Below are 18,782 nucleotides of genomic sequence, written 5' to 3'. Positions count from 1 at the left end.
TTTTTTTTTTGGGTGTCCGGCCTCCAAGGTCCAGAAAAACTGACAAATATAGTTGAGGGCCGCTGTTTTACTGTAGGACCTTTATCAAACACTCAGCCTTGTCGTTTATATCAACCTTCTAGTGTTATTTTCCATTTGGTTTAAAAGATTTTATTTCCACTTCTCCAAACTAAAGAACAAGTACAAGTACAAGAAAGGTTGGGGACAGCTGCTCTACAAGAGCTTTAACCTCCTGAATATATGAAATTGTAGACGTCAGTGAGAATTAGATACAAAAAAGAAATAAGAAATAAACTACTGCGTTGGACAAGATCTGAACCTTATCTGCCATCTGAGCAGCCCACATGGGAAACAGTGTCTTATCAGCTTCCTCACACCTTCAGGCATCACCTGAAACGATGACATGTGTTTCATTTTTTCATTGTTACTGGATAATTTCACTGTTGACTCTGTGGCTGAATATTTTGAAGTGTTGAATTAATCTAAAGTCTGAGACCACTTCTTGTGAGATACACTCTATGGTGTGTCTCTTCCAAAAACAGTCGTCCAGGTCTGGAGATAATCAAATCATCTCAAAGGTTTCCAGTAGACGTCACAGAATCAGTTCTAATGTGCAGGTAGGAACATCTTCATAGAGTTGTATTTGACAGCTGCTGTTGAAGAAACCTAATGTGTTTCCTGGATTAATATTCCTCAAGACGCTGCAGTTCAACTTGGAGTCAAATCATTGACAGAACAATAACATGATCTGATCTGGGCTTCTAACACTGACTTATGGACTCAGTCGACTAACATCAATGATGATAAACAGAGCGATGGAGCCACAGAGCAGATTTAAATATGGATGTATTATTAATATACACCAATGTGGTGCTAGTGAGGCATGCTGTTTGTCAAAGAGTTAAACAGATGAATAAAATCATTCTAAAGTGAAATAAACTAACTCTGATTTATTTTATTAAACATAGACGTTAGAACAAACTGGAGCACTACTTTGGCAACATCAAAGATTCTAGCCTCTCTGCAAATATAGCAACAACAACAAAAAAAAGGTTTACTCAAAGTCCCGAGCTAAAAACAATGATGTTAGGATAGTAATAAACAAACTAAAAGCACTGGAGGATTGGAGTTGTCTAAGTGTAGCCTTAAATGACCTCTAACAGACGTCAACTATTAAATTCAGTGTTCTGTGGAGTTACATCAGAATTTCATATAAAAATCAAATATAACGGTGTGAGGCAAACACTGACAAACACCTCCTGAACACAGTCTTTTAAAACGAATCATTGGGGTAAAGTAAGAAGCCAAGAACAGCAAATAAGCAAAAATAGCAAAACTAAATTAGCACAGCGCTATCTATTATAGTACTGCCTGACATAGCCATTAAATGCTAAAAAAATGTGCTGCTGGTAACTATTATGTCTGTGCTGAACGTTTAAGGCACACATGTACACATGTTAGCATATTTAGCTTTTTCGCTAGAGACTATAAAATCTACAACAGGCACAATATATGAAAACAAAAGATCAGAAATAGTACTATAAACATATTTTAACATTTATGTAAGCTTTAGGATAATGTTTCATGTTTTTAAAATACTCTAAAATGTATATGATATTAATGAGAAGCACATTACAGTTTTTAAACCAAGGCAAAAAGACGTGCCTTTATTTTATAGGACATGAAACTTTAATGATGCCTAACAGCAGTGTTGTTGTGGTTAATGTAGAGATTAAAAATAGAACTGTAATTAAAACTCAATGAGGACTCCAGCACATACATGAAAGGTCAGTACAGCAAACAATAGTCCTGTTACTTTGAACATCCGATTATCTAACAGTAGAATCAAACTTTAATTGCCTATATCCCCCATTCCCACAATTTGTGGACTTTGTATAATACTTGGTTCTATATTACCTAAATGCCTGTTTGCCATGAATCGATTTGTTCCTCATTTATTTGTGTGCATTTTTTTAAATAACCATCTCTCTGTAATTTGGAATATATTATATATAGTACTATCTATTAGTACTTATTTGTGAGGAGGTTGTGATATTGAGATGTACACACGTGGACAAAATTGTTGGTACCCCTCAGTTAAAGAAGGGAAAACCCAAAATTCTCACTGAAATCAGGAGCTAAAGAAAAAGAAAGTCATTTGTGAAGACCTGTGTACCTTAGTCTTCACAGCCCACTTGACTGGAAAACTAGGTTAATGGTTCTTTTGAAGGGTTGTTCTTATGAGGTTCTCATAATACTCTCTTTTTTATAATTTTCTACAGCGTCTCTAAAAAAACAAGAGCATTTCCTGTATTTTTTCCTGTCTCAAAGGGCAATGAAAATGCACATAAAATGTTTGGGTTTTTTTTCTCCCCCCACATACTTTTAAATCAAATCAAGATGAACATAAATTCTTACCTCTGCATACTAATTTTCCCTTTCCTATTTCTCTGTAGTGAGAGCTCTGTTTCTCCCAAATAAATGCATCAAGCATCGGTCCACCAGATTGGGCCGCCATAAAATAATTAGATAATTTGAGTTTATCAACATAACTGCCATTTTATGTCTGTATACCATATATTTCCTGTCCTACAAAAGCATAATTTCCTCTTCTTTGTCTTACCTTCTTTTGTATTTTTCCAAAAGATTATACCAACGATGACTTTCCAGACAGCAGAGACGACACAACTTTCATCTGACTTGCCAACAAGCTGAGTGTGACATCGATTGAAAAACCGTATAAAATAAAGAAAGTTGGTACAACACTGTTTCATGTATATTATTGTCAAACTGTCATCAGAGTTTATTAGACAGAAATGCATCTCATTAGATCAGGACTGATTTGACTTCACTCTGTGAACAACTTCACCACAAAGCCTTGACTGAGAGTAATGTTGATGCATGAGTCCATCTTAATTGTGGCAAATAAAGATAAATTGCTTTGTTGTGAGTTACAACTTTACATTATGTCAAAAAGAAAAGCACTTTTCAGTGGAGTTTTCCTGTGTGGGAACTTCTACATCTCCATGAACTAACACCTGACAACTGTCCATTCACAGTGTGTCATCAACATTCCTGGGTAATCATTATTATTTGATGCATAACATTAATATTTATTTCAAGACATAACGTTTCACACAAGACAGAGTTTCGGTGGATTTGAATAATTTCTGGCTGAATTTGAGGAAATAAATCACCAGAATCAATTATGAATTTTCTTTGGCTGCGATTATGTTGAAAAGGTGAGATCGATCAACACGAGACGTGAGAACAGAGACACTGAGCACACGACAGTTTCAGAAAGATTAATGATAGAGGTCTCTTTCCTCATTACACCTTTGACTAATGTTCCTATTCCCTGTTGACTTTTCCTAATGATGTATAATAAATATTACTTAGGGGAACAATCTCAACTCTTTTACACACACACACACAGGTTTCTACTGTCTCTGACCTCCTGCTATAGGACCGACACCTGATTCAGAAAAGTCTGATTCCATGAAATAACGTCATTTATTGGTATAAATATTTAAATACACAGTAATCTGACGATACAGCACAATACTAACTCACAATGAAGTGGTCAGTACTCTAGTTTACATGTCAAACTCAAGGCTCGGGGGCCAAATGCGGCCCACCAAGTCATTTTGTGTGGCCCGCGGGAGCTTAAAATACATTTAGTAAAGTCCATGCAGCAGGTCCACAATTTTTTTGTTCCAAGAACTGGTCAGTCAGTACCACCTGTTACTATGGACCAGTACCAAGATGCTGAGCATTACATTTTCAAAATCTTTTAGACTCTATTCTGTTTGTATCAGAGTCTGATTGACATTATTTTAAAATATTGCAAGATTATCTTTAAATGAAAAAAGTAAATGGATGACTGGATTTTCTTTGAATGAAGTAAATTAGTAAAAATACAGTACATTTTTTCCACTGTGTCCCACTGCGGCCTGGTACCAAATGACCAATGGACTATGGACTAATTCACAGAAAAGAAATACCCTCTGATCTAATCTAATCTAATCCATCACTCAGTTTGACCTGTCCCACGTGAAGGACCTGAAATCAAGGTCATCAAAGTCAAACAACTGGGAAGAAACAAACACTAGAGGCAGTAAATCCATCGTTTGAGGTAATATTACAATACTGCGTCTGACATTCAACTGTGAAGGCCAACACACATCAATATTCCTCTGACCACATGGTTCGTACCATGGATGTTTCATGTTTCCTCTATCACTGACATGACCCTTTAGTCAGGACACCATTCTCATTTACAGCTGTTGAACAGAACAACAGCCTCACAGGAACTCCACTGGGAACCTCAGTCAGAACCCACCGCGGCTCCACTGTGATTCAGTCATAAAATATTCATAAAAAACCTCTTCTCCACTGCATGTTGTTTATTTTGTGTCTAAAGTTTGGAAGAAAGAAGGAAATATATTAAAGTATACATACATATTCTATGGATTTATTTTATGGATTTTGAGGAAGAAGAAACAAGACATTTTCTTACTATAGTTTAGGGTGGAGTTAACAGTGAGGAGGTAGGTCTGGTAATAAGTGGATAAAATACGAGTTTCCCTGTGAGCAGCTAATTCTTTTAGGGACATCATCAAAAACTTAGGAAGGAAGGAAGGAAAGAAGGAAAGAAAGAAGGAAAAAAGGAAGGAAGGAAGGAAGGAAAGAAGAAAGGAAGGAAGGAAGGAAAGAAAGAAAGAAGGAAAGAAGGAGGGAGGGAAGGAGGGGTTGAAGGAATGAAGGAGGGAAGGCTTGAAGGAAGGGAGGAAAAAGGGAAGGAATGAAGGAAGGAAGGCTTGAAGGAAGGGAGGAAAAAGGGAAGGAATGAAGGAAGGAAGGAGTGAAGGAAGGAATGAAAGAAGAAAGGAAGGAAGGAAGGAAGGAATGAAGGAAAGAAGGAAGGAAGGATTGAAGGAATGAAGGAAGGAAGGGTTGAAGGAATGACGGAAGGAAGGCTTGAAGGAAGGGAGGAAAAAGGGAAGGAATGAAGGAAGGAAGGGTTGAAGGAATGAAGGAAGGAAGCAGTGAAGGAAGGAATGAAAGAAAAAAGGAAGGAAGGAAGGAAAGAAGAAAGGAAGGAAGGAAGGAAAGAAAGAAAGAAGGAAAGAAGGAGGGAGGGAAGGAAGGAAGGAATGAAGGAAAGAAGGAAGGAAGGAAAGAAAGAAAGAAGGAAAGAAGGAGGGAGGGAAGGAGGGGTTGAAGGAATGAAGGAAGGAAGGGTTGAAGGAATGAAGGAAGGAAGGGTTGAAGGAATGACGGAAGGAAGGCTTGAAGGAAGGGAGGAAAAAGGGAAGGAATGAAGGAAGGAAGGCTTGAAGGAAGGGAGGAAAAAGGGAAGGAATGAAGGAAGGAAGCAGTGAAGGAAGGAATGAAAGAAAAAAGGAAGGAAGGAAGGAAGGGTTGAAGGAATGACGGAAGGAAGGCTTGAAGGAAGGGAGGAAAAAGGGAAGGAATGAAGGAAGGAAGGGTTGAAGGAATGAAGGAGGGAAGGCTTGAAGGAAGGGAGGAAAAAGGGAAGGAATGAAGGAAGGAAGCAGTGAAGGAAGGAATGAAAGAAAAAAGGAAGGAAGGAAGGAAAGAAAGAAAGAAAGAAAGAAGGAAAGAAGGAGGGAGGGAAGGAAGGAAGGAAGGAGGGAAGGAAGGAGGGAAGGAAGGAGGGAAGGAAGGAAGGAAGGAATGAAGGAAAGAAGGAAGGAATGAGTGAAGGAAGGAAGAAAGGAAGGGATGAAGGAAGGAAGGAAGGAATGAAGGAAAGAAGGAAGGAAGGAAGGAATGAAGGAAAGAAGGAAGGAATGAGTGAAGGAAGGAAGAAAGGAAGGGATGAAGGAAGGATTGAAGGAATGAAGGAAGGAAGGGTTGAAGGAATGAAGGAAGGAAGGGTTGAAGGAATGAAGGAAGGAAGGGTTGAAGGAATGACGGAAGGAAGGCTTGAAGGAAGGGAGGAAAAAGGGAAGGAATGAAGGAAGGAAGCAGTGAAGGAAGGAATGAAAGAAGAAAGGAAGGAAGGAAGGAAGGGATGAAGGAAGGATTGAAGGAATGAAGGAAGGAAGGAAGGAAGGAGGGAAGGAAGGAGGGAAGGAAGGAAGAAAAGAAGGAAGGAAGAAAGGAAGGAAGGGATGAAGGAATGAAGGAAGGAAGGAAGGAAAGAAAGAAAGAAGGAAAGAAGGAGGGAGGGAAGGAGGGGTTGAAGGAATGAAGGAGGGAAGGCTTGAAGGAAGGGAGGAAAAAGGGAAGGAATGAAGGAAGGAAGCAGTGAAGGAAGGAATGAAAGAAGAAAGGAAGGAAGGAAGGAAAGAAAGAAAGAAGGAAGGAAGGAAGAAATGAAGGAAGGAAAGAAGGAAAGAAAGAAGGAAAAAAGGAAGGAAGGAAGGAAGGGTTGAAGGAATGAAGGAAGGAAGGCTTGAAGGAAGGGAGGAAAAAGGGAAGGAATGAAGGAAGGAAGGCTTGAAGGAAGGGAGGAAAAAGGGAAGGAATGAAGGAAGGAAGCAGTGAAGGAAGGAATGAAAGAAAAAAGGAAGGAAGGAAGGAAAGAAGGAAAGAAAGAAGGAAAAAAGGAAGGAAGGAAGGAAGGAAAGAAGAAAGGAAGGAAGGAAGGAAGGGATGAAGGAATGAAGGAAGGAAGGAGTGAAGGAAGGAAGAAAGGAAGGAAGGAAGGAAGGAGTGAAGGAAGGAATGAAAGAAGAAAGGAAGGAAGGAAGGAAGGGATGAAGGAAGGAAGGAAGGAAAGAAGGAAGGAATGAGTGAAGGAAGGAAGAAAGGAAGGGATGAAGGAAGGATTGAAGGAATGAAGGAAGGAAGGCTTGAAGGAAGGGAGGAAAAAGGGAAGGAATGAAGGAAGGAAGGAGTGAAGGAAGGAATGAAAGAAGAAAGGAAGGAAGGAAGGAAGGAAAGAATTGTTTTAATAAAGAAGCAACTGCATTTTTCCCCCTTAAACTACAGGAGCGTAGGTTAAATGAAGACAAATAAAGTAAAACCCCTTCGGTCCATATGACAGATGGCTGTGGTGTCTCAGTGCACAGGTCAATCCACTTGGAAACAGCTTACTGTTCCAGAATATTCTCTCCATCCTAAATCCACACAGACTTCATCTCCTTTCCTCAGTTTGACTATTCCTAATCTCTTCCCCATCACCTCTCTCTCTCTTTTCCTAGTTTTCCAGGCGATGACACAGATGAGTCTCTGTGCTTTTCAAGAAGACACTTTTGTCCTGTCTCTGCACTGAGGACCATTTAGAACTTGTCAACTTTAGCCCCAACAGGACAGAATAAAAGCCACCTTTACACCAACAGACAGAATAATTACAAGGTCCAATGACACGTTACAAATTCTTCTAGAAAAGCTCTGACATTTACATATGAATAACTGCGGCTGCTTAAATTAAAACCATTCAAGGAGGTTGAGGGACAAATTCCCATCTTAATGGGAATCTGAAAACATCAATTCCTGCCAAGACAACAGAGTGACGTGTAGTTCACATGTTGACAACTCATTTGAAATCGGAGGATTTTTCCACTGGTTTTAAAATTTCTGGCAGACGAAGAAGTCGACGTCTGTAAAACAAACCAAACGGACAGATGTCAAAAGTTCAGATGAGGGAGAGCGATCAGTAGAGTAACTGACAACAGGGTTGTGTTCCAGACTGGGTTATAAAAGGCCCATTCACCCAGGGTGGGTCAACATAAGGGTCGTGGCTCATCATATTGTGTTAAGGTGACATTAAGAGTCTAATTTAAATATAAATTAAACTAAAGCCAGCACTTCAACAACTTTGCATCTGTCGACATCTACATCGTTGTGTCAGAGGAAATCCACTCGTCAACGTTCCTGACCTTCAGCTGAACGACATTCTATTTTAGAAACCCCCATAAAACTACGATGAGCAAATAAATCTATGATTCATTTGGACTTCTTCTACATTTATTTCTTCTTTTAGTCTTTGTACAGCTGCTGCCAAAAGACCTGAAAATCCTGCCTTTTCATTTTTCTTTTTCTAACCATCAAATCAAAATCTAATCTAATCTTTAATCTTTTCACCAACTGTGTGAGGACAGTGAAGTACCTGGAGACCAATATACACTCAGAGAGGACAAATACTTCTGTACAATAGGACCATCATATCAGGCAGGATGGAACGTGATGACCTTTTACTGCCTAACCACTGTTCAAATGAAACCTTTTTTACTGACTTTTTCAAAAGCAAACCTTTATTCTCTATTGTACGTTTCAAAAAACACATCTGTACAAACTATTGTATGTTTCAAAAAACACATCTGTACAAACTAAAAAATCCAAAACTGAAGAAAATCAAACAGAAGGAAAAGAGAACTCAGCTGTCAACTCCTCAATCCTAACATCTATTTTCTAGCAACACACACAGAGAAAAGACGTAATTCAAACGTGATGATACACACACACACACATACAGCTCGCTGCTGCTGTGTGTGTGTGCGTCTCATCCTGGTTCTCTGCCTGCAGGGAGCAGATCTAATCAAACGTCTGCGAGAGACGAGGAACAACATTCCAGCTCCAGGGGAAGTGTGTGATTCAGTGTCTGACGTGCATATATGAGACAAGACTCGTCTTCATTTTATTAGTAATTGACTTTACGTCTCCTGATTCCATGGTTAACACACATTAAATAAAACTGTACACGAGGTCAATTAAACCACACGTGGCTACAGTATTTATTCCATAAAAATGTTAGTCATCCAGCAAACGCATTTAAGGACGTTCTACTACCGTCATACAAGTCTGAGATCATTATCATGAACATGAACAGTTTTTTCTGAGACACATGGTCACATGGTACACTGACAAACAACAATGTCCAAAAAGTATATGTTATGAAATATAATGATCTGTTAGTTTACATTTACTCACAACTGATTTAATCAGTGTGAAACTTGTTTAGATGAACACAACGCTGATATACTCTCAGTAATTGAAGAAAAACACTTGAAAATCCTCAACATCTCTCTCTCTCTCTCTCTGATTTTGATAGCCTTTCACCCCCGCCCCATAAAAGATTATTTCATTGTTTTCACCTGTCGCTGTTGTATCAACAAACAAAGACAGGTTACTTAGAAATAATTATTCATTTTCAGACCAAGAAATCGGATAACTTTCCACTGCAGACCTTATGATCACTGGAGACACAGTGTAGTAGCAGAGAAGTGACGTTTTGTCCAATGAATTTTGAATTTTGTCCAATGAAAACTCGACATGACAGCAGACAGGTGAACAACCTTTAACCAATTGGCATTAACTCACAAAGCAGGAAGAAGAAGAAATAACTTTCCAGGAAACTTAACGACTTCTAGATCAATCCGTCTGTTTTGTCACTTTCCATTTGTTTCCTGTGACTTAAATAGTAGTTACTCATTGTCCAGGTTTTCCCAAGTTGTCATGGACATTTGTGAGGGAGTTTGAAAACTATCTGACCAATAGTGTGTATGATATTGGCCAAAAAACACACCAAGAAAAACACCTTTCTATCGTTTTTTTTTTTTTTCAGGATTTTTCCCCCCCCAACTACAACATTTTACCTCCCATGTTCCATTTACCTCAGGAGTAGCAGTCACTGATGAGACAGTCCAGTATTCTGTGAGACAGCAGCTCTCATCTGTGAAACCGTAAAACACTAACAACTACTTTATGCTGACATTGATCTGATGAATCTCTCAGATACTCCACACCTCCACACCACGGCCTCTTGAAGTCCTAACACAACAGTTAGGATGTGAGTGATGGTTCTGAGAAGCTCACACAGCCGACCAGAGAAGACCCCGACCTTCATTCCTGTGGAGGTTTGAACAAACTACCATCAAACCTGGTTCGATTCTCTCTGTCCTCTGTCCCTCTCTCTCACCTGCGTATTTGTAGTTATAAAATGAGCTGGTGTGAAAAGGTTAGCCAGACACTATCAGAGAACATGTGGCTAATATAAGTTAGCATGCCAGGCCACAACCGTTCTACTGGCAGCCCAACCAGACACGACCCCCAACCCAACCCTAGAAACCGCACGCTGCAACTTGGCCACGCTGAAGACAGACGTTGTAGAGGAAAGTGCTGAGCACAGAGTTTATTTCAGTCCTGGCTGAGGAAACGTGCATTAGGAGTTAGAGAAGTTTAAATCATTTCTATTCTATGTCAGGGGTTGATTTAGGGTTAGGACATGGATTTGAGGTTTTCATACAAAGTAGTATTTTCAGTTATTTTTGAATTGTGTCTTAAAGTCATTGGAGAAGTCCTTCAGTTGAATCCTTGAACCACAATTTTGTACCATCTCATGTTTGACGTGTGGTCTGACAATATCACATCCTTGAATCATACAAAAAAAAATCCCATGTTTCATTGCTGATGTTGGACTACATATGAACATTTACATATTAATAACAGATATTAACTGAAAATGGTCCGATATGAACAGTTCATTTTCTGAGTCCCAAACCTTCACTACATCAACATAAAACAAAAATTAAATTGATATATCAATAACAATTCTAATTTCCGCCTTTAACTTTACTTCTTTCTACTGAACGTAGCTTATATTGGATGTTTCTTGAGCCTTTATGTTGCGAAGTCACAATGACAGATTTTACTCCCACAGAGCAGATAAACCCATGACAAGTGGAAACAGCATCTTTAGCGCAGGAAAAAAATAAACTGTCAAACTGCCAAGAATTACAGATGTCACTGATGATGAGTTCAAGTGTGGAAAGTGTCAGGGAAAATAATGAAGTCAGAGGAGTTGAACTCTCCAAACTAACTTAGTCATTACACCTGTGGCCTCTGAGAAAGAAGGAAAGAAGATTATCCTTAAAAAAACAAACAAACAAGGAAAAGGCTACACAGACCACAGAAAAAAACAACACCACAAATTTTTGACATCTTGATAATGGAGAAACCACCGACTGGAGGATGCAGTTAACATTCAAAATGGCAGGCAAGATGACATAGATTAGATTAGATTGATGGATGGATGGATAATCATCAGTGGTGGTGATCACATAACAATTTAAGACCAGGTTTAAAAACTAATGTAACACAGGAACCATCCTTGACTTTTGTTCTCAATTTAGCTTTTAGTGGGTCTGAGTGTATTATTAAGTGGTTGTTGCAGCCATAGTCTAAGTGCTTAGTCTGTTTTAGTCTGACTTGCCATGCCTTGGAGGAAAAATAAAGAAAAAACAAAAATGTTTTTGTCTTTATTCTATTAGTACTGGCGTCTGAAAGAGGTAATGTTTTGAATAAAAGCCCGATTTCATTTTAATGAGGAAAGAAAATTGAAATTGCTGTATTTATATTTGTCTCTGCAGCCCAGTACCAAATGGACCAGGGATTGGGGAGTACTGACTTGTCCCAGAAAACTGCTGCAGTGCAGAGATTTAATCTTGAGCACATCTTCACATCACTTTATCAAAAGAAAAAATGTTTTTCCCCTCCAGCTTTCACAACTACATCTTCTGATAGGAGACAGTTAAAAAAAAAAACACACCAGAATGAACGAGGAGGCAGTTTGTGTTGATCCTTACAAACGCCACAGAAGGCCGGAAACAACCAAAAAGTTATTTAAACAAGTCTCGAAGAAACATACTTCCCTTCATGAAAGTTTTGTATCGAGTGAAAACATACAATTCATTTAATGTGTTGTGGGGACTTACAGCAGCCATGCAGATATCCTGACGAGAAACGAATGCGTCCCGTGCTTCAACCTTGTCCAAATCTCTTATGTTTTCTCCAGTTTGATGTTTCACTGTCAAAGAGCCAAGACTGTCAGTATCAGTCCGTACAACAGCCATAATTGCGTCGATAAACTGACCACGTCACAGTCCGTAAGATCGATGATTTAGTTTGTACATAGCCTTACGTTTAAATAATTGCAACATTTTACAGCTAACTCCGGAAGTGATTACTTTTTGTACCTGGTTGTGTTCCAACGCTGGACTCCAGGGGTAAGCAAACTAACTTAAAACTCGATACTTGGATTTAACGAGGATAATTTCTGTTAAAATACCGTAAACAAGGAGCAGTCTGAGAAGTGAAGGGAAGACCCCATAATAGTAGACCATCAAATTTGCCGGGAAAAAAAGCACAACAGGTAAAAAAAAAAAAAAAAAATAGATTAAATAGTCCGCTTTTGCAGACAAATACGTTAACTTTTGACTAGTAATGAAAAACCTTAAATGTTTTCAGGACACAGAATCTATTTTACATGAGTAAGTTCGGCGGTTTGGACATATTTACACTGCAACAAATGTTTATTACGATACAATACTGTCTTTATCTTTAATATTGTGTTCCTTATAATTCAGTTTAATTTTTCTATTAATTAATTAACGTTTTCCATTACCTTTAACCTGGTTCTCTTCTCCACTCCTTCATTTACTTCTCTCCTCTTCCCCTCCACTTTAATTACTTAACCTTCTCCACCTGCGTCTGGTTAACCTCTGCTGTTTCTCCACTCTCTGTGATACCACAGCTCTTTAAAGGCCCCACAAAATAAATCACCATGGACAAAAATCTTAGAATTAAAAAGAATTTTCCTTTATTTCTACTGTTGTGGGGACTTCTCCTTTTGTGTTTATGAGTAATACTGACGCCGTGCTTATAGAGATATAAAATTGATGGAGGGCAAATAAAGAAGGTTGTTCATTTCGGGCCCTTCAATGGTGAGCTGTCTAGAATAAAACCTGAAACAAGGACCCATCTGTTCCCTGTGTTTACAGTTCAACAACATTCTCTTCCCTCCAAGCATGTGTCAATCGTCATCAGGACGAGCAGAGCTGTCTGTGTGTCATTAATCAGGTCTGGATTAAATCAGGAGCCAGTTTGCAGCACGGCCTCCCTCACTGTCATTTTAATTGTTCCATCATGTTCAGCGTTGGACGACCATCTGCTGCTGACTCCACGTCTCACTTTTTGATAAGACGTACGATCATTTAACGGAAACTCAAACTTGTGCATTAAAATAATGTAAGGCAGATTCCTATCATGCCCTGGGAGCCCAGTTATGGGGCTGTTATTGAAGATGGCCATGATCCCCCCATACTCTCCTCCTGGATGGATACGAGCCTGCAGCTCTGCTGCTGCTGCTGTGCTGCTGTGCTGCTTCATTAGCCATCATAATACCAGGCAGAGGAGAAGTGAGGCTGGTGACTGTTGAACAGAGAGTTGTTATGTTGCTTCAGAGTCCGTTTGTCACTCGCTGCTGCACCGAGTGTCGCCGCCAGCAGGACCCTAGGCTGCGGTCGCATCTGCTCTCTGCAGGTGGAAGCAGCTCTGATGATAAACTCACTAAGTTGCTAAGTGCGGATTCAAGAGCTAAACCTGACTTAGGGGTCTGAACTCTGCAGCTTTTTATTGCTCTGTTTTAGCTAATGTTAACCTTTCTTACTTTCTATATATTTGGCCACAGGCCACTGTATTTGGCTAGTATACAATATATTTTCTATAAACTTATATACAGTATATATATATACATATATATATATAATATACAACATATGTTTGTATAAATACAGTATATACACACATACATACAAACATGTACGTATATGTCAGTATATGTGTGTATATATATATATATATATATATATGTGGTATAAATGTGGTGGTTAAATGCAAGTCATGTCTGTTTGGTCACTACTGATATATACGTATTATACTGTAGGTGTAGTTGCATGTTGAGCTCCATTAAGTAATGATGTAAAAATTATGGCCGTCTGACACTAGAGCGTGTTGGTGAGTCATCTGCTGACATTCAAGCCAGGCTGCTTTACATAAAACAAATCACTTGTTTTATGAGTGTTGGCCTCGGTCCCTGCAAACTGAAGACTTCACTGTCAGGAAGTGACTGAACTCAAATTGAGGGAGCAGTACAATTAAGACATTTTTAATTTTCTGAAAACAAACAGTCTGTGGTTAGAAAATCAGAAATGTCCCTTTATAATGGCTACAGTCTTCTATGATATAACGCTTATAATCTATGCTGATATATTATAGCTATATTATTTATATATATTATTTATATAACTGTGTGTGTTAATGTGTTTATATATTATGTGACATATGTGTATGTGTTTATGAATAATTCTATAATATGGATTAGTCTCAAATAAAGGTGTAAAACACAAACATCTCCCTGCTGTTATTTTTCTGCTCCAGCAATATACAGGTAAATATATATATATATATATAAATTTTTTATATTTTTTTCATGCTTCATCACAAACACAATTCATCATTATCAATCCACAGCATCCCTGTGCATCACAGCCTCCCGAAATCCTGACAGCCCGTAATAAAATATAGTTTTTTTTAATTAGGGATGTTCATTATTAACTTTTTGCCAATATCCGATATGCGAATATTGTCCAAACACTTAATTTCTGATTCCGATATAGTGCTATTGAGCACGTGGTATTATTTATTTATTTATCTGTACAAACCACTGTAGGAGTTTCTGGCACCAGCATTCTGCATACAATCCCCTGATTATCAGTATAGATCATCATCATCATCATCATCATCAATCATCATATATTTACACTTATTTTGATTTGTTTTCTTCTTCTATTTTTTTTAATTATAGTAGGGACATCCACAGTTCCCTTTAGGTATACAACTGCCATAATTCCATTGTTTCCAGAAAAGCCCACCTACTTCACGATCAATGACCTCCGCAACCTTTAATTAAGGAGTCAGCCCCCAAATTCTTTCTCTCTGTTCGGGATTCTGTCTGTGTGGGATCTTCGACGAAAAGAGAAACCTGCTCGTCTTGAAGAAGAAGAAGAACCAACGCGCTTCTGTATCCACAAGTTTAATTGCGCACACTGAAAACTCTGAGAGTGTTAATCAATATCCATCTATCTATCTATGCGTCTATGCGTGAACTGATTTCTTGTATTTTTGTTAATTTGTTTCTTAGATATCTGTCTAAAACTTCTTCCACTCACTCCTTTCAGCCTGGACAGTGTACATCTCGGTGACTCAGTGGTCTGTGCAGGACAACTGAGACATCCTCCAGGAAGATGTGACTTGGCAGACTGTGGTCCTCAAACACAGTGTAATGAGGCGAGACACAGCTTGTCTGCACTCCACGGAGATTTAGAAGTAGAGAGGCAGTGGTTCTACATCACTACACAGAGGACAGCACGGGAGAACAACATTAGCCACAAACGCACTGCTCAATCTCAGCACACTTTTCTTTATGGTGTCCTGATATGTCTGGCTTCATTTTCGAGTAATGGAAAGTAGTCATCACTAGTCAACTTTTTTTAGCGTCCACCTCATTTTCTGCAATGTTGCGGTACGACTTCCACGTTCACATTAGCCATAATATGGCTGATATTCTTAAGTCTCCGAATCAAAAATGAGTCAAGGGGTCACTGCTGCCCTCGACACTTCAGTGGAGGACCACGTCAGTGATCAATGTTCAAAACAAAACACAGATATTTCAAAAAGTATATTTTTTGTTTCTAATTCTTTTTGTTCCCATTCTTGAACAAACAACCAAAGCACTTCAATGCTTGAAAAAAAAACATTTGAAAATAGATTTTAAAAAATTACCTAAATGGCATCAGGGAGTTTTCTGAATATGCTGTCCTTGATGTATGATGATGTATTGATGTAACACAGATGTATTGTGTTTTGACTCTCAGGAACTCACTGCTTTGGCCTTGAGCACTGATTGGTTGCGATTGGCGCGGCACGCACAGATCATGCTGAGCCCTGACGGATAAAAAGCCTGCTTTCCTCTGTACTCTTTGGTACTCTCATGCAGACAGCCTGTCCTCTCTGTAGGACTTGTACCCCAAAGCTTTGAATAAATACTAACCAAAAGACAACACTGGTTTCTCTCTTGGACTTCATTGACAGAGAATTGCCAAAAGACAGGATGCACTCGACAAGAAGAAGGACACTGGGAAGTCCAAGAAGGAGTCAACAAGTCTGGGGGTAAAGCCAAGAGTGGTCCAAGGGAAAAGTGAGGGACAAGCTCACCAACCTGGTCCTCGGCGACAAGGTCCCCAACTACATCACACCTGCAGCTGTGTCTGAGGGCTGAAGATCCGCAGCCCTCTGGCCAGGAATCCTCTCCAAGAAGTGCTTGCTATGTATGATTCAAGTGGTATCCAAACGTAGAACACAGCTGATCTACACGTGTAACACCAAGGGTGGAGCGGCGGCAGCAGATAAAGCATATGCATCTTCCCGTTTGTAATGGAAGGTAAATAAAACCTGTAGAGACAAAAGGTTTCAGCAAACACAAGAAAAGCCTTGAGGACCAGATTGGAGAAGTTTGTCCACCCATCTAATCTCACATTTTCTCTGATGTAATGACTGTCTGTTTTCTCGGAGTACTTGAGTTCTCCCACATATTTACCATGTGTCCTCCAGCTGCCCACTGCGACTGGCTGTGTGACTGTGTAAGAGCTCAGCACATTAGTTAGAGGGCAGGAGGAAGAGTTGGAGCTGCTGCTGCTGCTGCTGATGCCTTCTCATGTGTAGGTAAAAAAATAATAGAATAAAATGGTCTTGAGTTTAAGCAGAATCACCGCCGTGTTCCACCGTCACTGTTTGTCATCAGGCACTGTGCACACTATCTGAACTGTTGAACTGTTCTGTTCCTGATTTAATGTGTCTTTGTCTAAGATGAAAGGCAGCAGGTACTGTGAGAATTTAGCTTGTTCAATTAGTGGGTACGCGGGGGGGCGTGGTGAGATGTCGAGAGGGGCGAGGCGGGTTGGGCGATGACTAGCTTCCGAAGGAACAGAAGTGAGGCGCTGTTGTAATGCTTGAACAATAAACAAGCGTCCAGTCACTAGGTGGCAGCCACACTCAAAATAACAATAACAACAGATACAGGAGCACCAGCACCTGAAAATGTTTAGAACTTAAGTAAATAAAGTAATAACTTGACAATTCTTCAGTGATGATCGTTAGCTCATATTTTGTATCTGTGGCGTTTGTGTCCAGCACAGTAAACAACAGCAACAATAATACATACAGTAGACATGAGGACTCTATCATTAACGTTGTCCATCACTGCTCCGCCGTACCGTCATCTCTTACTGTCACCACACAGTCGTTCCTGTGCCTCAGCTCTGATCTCTTGCTCTGCACATATAAAGTCTTTATCTCTTGCCTCAGGCTCTGGACACCCACAGACACCTAGTCAGTAGTTAACCTGGCTGGTCACATCACACGGAGGGTCGGGGGCCCCAGAGGTGTTCGTGCTTTTGACCGAGTTAAAAAAAAATGTGTCAGGTTTTATAATGTTCCTCAGAAGTTCTCCTGCCTGGATTTCAAAGTGAAGGAAAAATCACTTTAGAGAGAGAATCATTGATGAGTTTCATTCGGTTGGACAGTGATGTCCACAGACAAGTGTGACCCACAGGGGGCAGTAGAAAATATTTCATTAATTTGACCCGCAGAGTTTTTATTTCAGTTCATAAGTCAGATATGGCTTTTGCTTTATGCAGTTAATTCAGGATTTGTAATATGAACGGTTGGAGAAATTGAGATTTACTGCTCATATGTCCAAATAACTGATATATTCAAAAAGGCACATTCCAACATTTACTGCATCTCTGTAAAAGCTGCAGAGTTCAGACCCCTAAGTCAGGTTTAGCTCTTGAATCCGCACTTAGCAACTTAGTGAGTTTATCATCAGAGCTGCTTCCACCTGCAGAGAGCAGATGCGACCGCAGCCTAGGGTCCTGCTGACGGCGACACTCGGTGCAGCAGCGAGTGACAAACGGACTCTGAAGCAACATAACAACTCTCTGTTCAACAGTCACCAGCCTCACTTCTCCTCTGCCTGGTATCATGATGGCTAATGAAGCAGCACAGCAGCAGCAGCAGAGCTGCAGGCTCGTATCCATCCAGGAGGAGAGTATGGGGGGATCATGGCCATCTTCAATAACAGCCCCATCACTGGGCTCCCAGGGCATGATAGGAATCTGCCTTACATTATTTTAATGCACAAGTTTGAGTTTCCGTTAAATGATCGTACGTCTTATCAAAAAGTGAGACGTGGAGTCAGCAGCAGATGGTCGTCCAACGCTGAACATGATGGAACAATTAAAATGACAGTGAGGGAGGCCGTGCTGCAAACTGGCTCCTGATTTAATCCAGACCTGATTAATGACACACAGACAGCTCTGCTCGTCCTGATGACGATTGACACATGCTTGGAGGGAAGAGAATGTTGTTGAACTGTAAACACAGGGAACAGATGGGCCCTTGTTTCAGGTTTTATTCTAGACAGCTCACCATTGAAGTGCCCGAAATGAACAACCTTCTTTATTTGCCCTCCATCAGTTTTATACCTCTATAGGATCAGCAGCTTGCCTTTGCGACTTCACGTGTTAGTAAGCAAGCAGGTTTTACCGTCTCCTGGCACAAAATGACTATAATGTACAGCGACTGTGCTCCAGAATATATTTGCTGCCAATAAAAGATTATTTGGCCAGATGCTGAAGCGTCTGGCTTCCAAACTGCCAACACAGTCCCTGCTGGTCACTAACAGAGTTACAGTCATAAATCATGAAGTGACACTCTTAAAAGTTGGTGCAAAAAAAAAAAATTATACTTACAAATATTCTTGCTAATTCGGAGCTTTCTGTTCATGTTGATTTAATTTGTGGAGCCTTTAAAGAGCTGCGTTATCTCTGCAGGAACAACAGAACAGAGTGGAGAAATATTAGAGGTTAACGAGATGCAGGTGGAGAAGGTTAAGTAATTAAGGTGGAGGA

General features: G+C 39.8%; 1 protein-coding gene and 1 pseudogene across 1 annotated transcript in view; one reads left to right on the top strand and one right to left on the bottom strand.

Annotated features, from left to right (window-relative positions):
• adam19a (ADAM metallopeptidase domain 19a) overlaps positions 1-15,006 on the bottom strand; it is a 116,391-nt gene extending 101,385 nt beyond the window's left edge. Inside the window, exon 1 of the mRNA XM_025061370.1 lies at positions 14,982-15,006. Within this exon, the coding sequence (XP_024917138.1) occupies positions 14,982-15,006 (25 nt within the window). The remainder of the gene's footprint in view (positions 1-14,981) is intronic.
• Positions 15,007-15,397: 391 nt separating this feature from the next.
• On the top strand, positions 15,398-16,358 carry LOC103385360 (40S ribosomal protein S25 pseudogene; annotated as a pseudogene).
• The last annotated feature ends 2,424 nt before the right edge of the window (positions 16,359-18,782 follow it).

This window comes from Cynoglossus semilaevis, chromosome 1 (assembly GCF_000523025.1).
Source record: "Cynoglossus semilaevis isolate Cse_v1.0 chromosome 1, Cse_v1.0, whole genome shotgun sequence".
Lineage (NCBI taxonomy): Eukaryota > Metazoa > Chordata > Actinopteri > Pleuronectiformes > Cynoglossidae > Cynoglossus > Cynoglossus semilaevis.
This window is presented reverse-complemented; position numbering and strand designations above follow the sequence as displayed.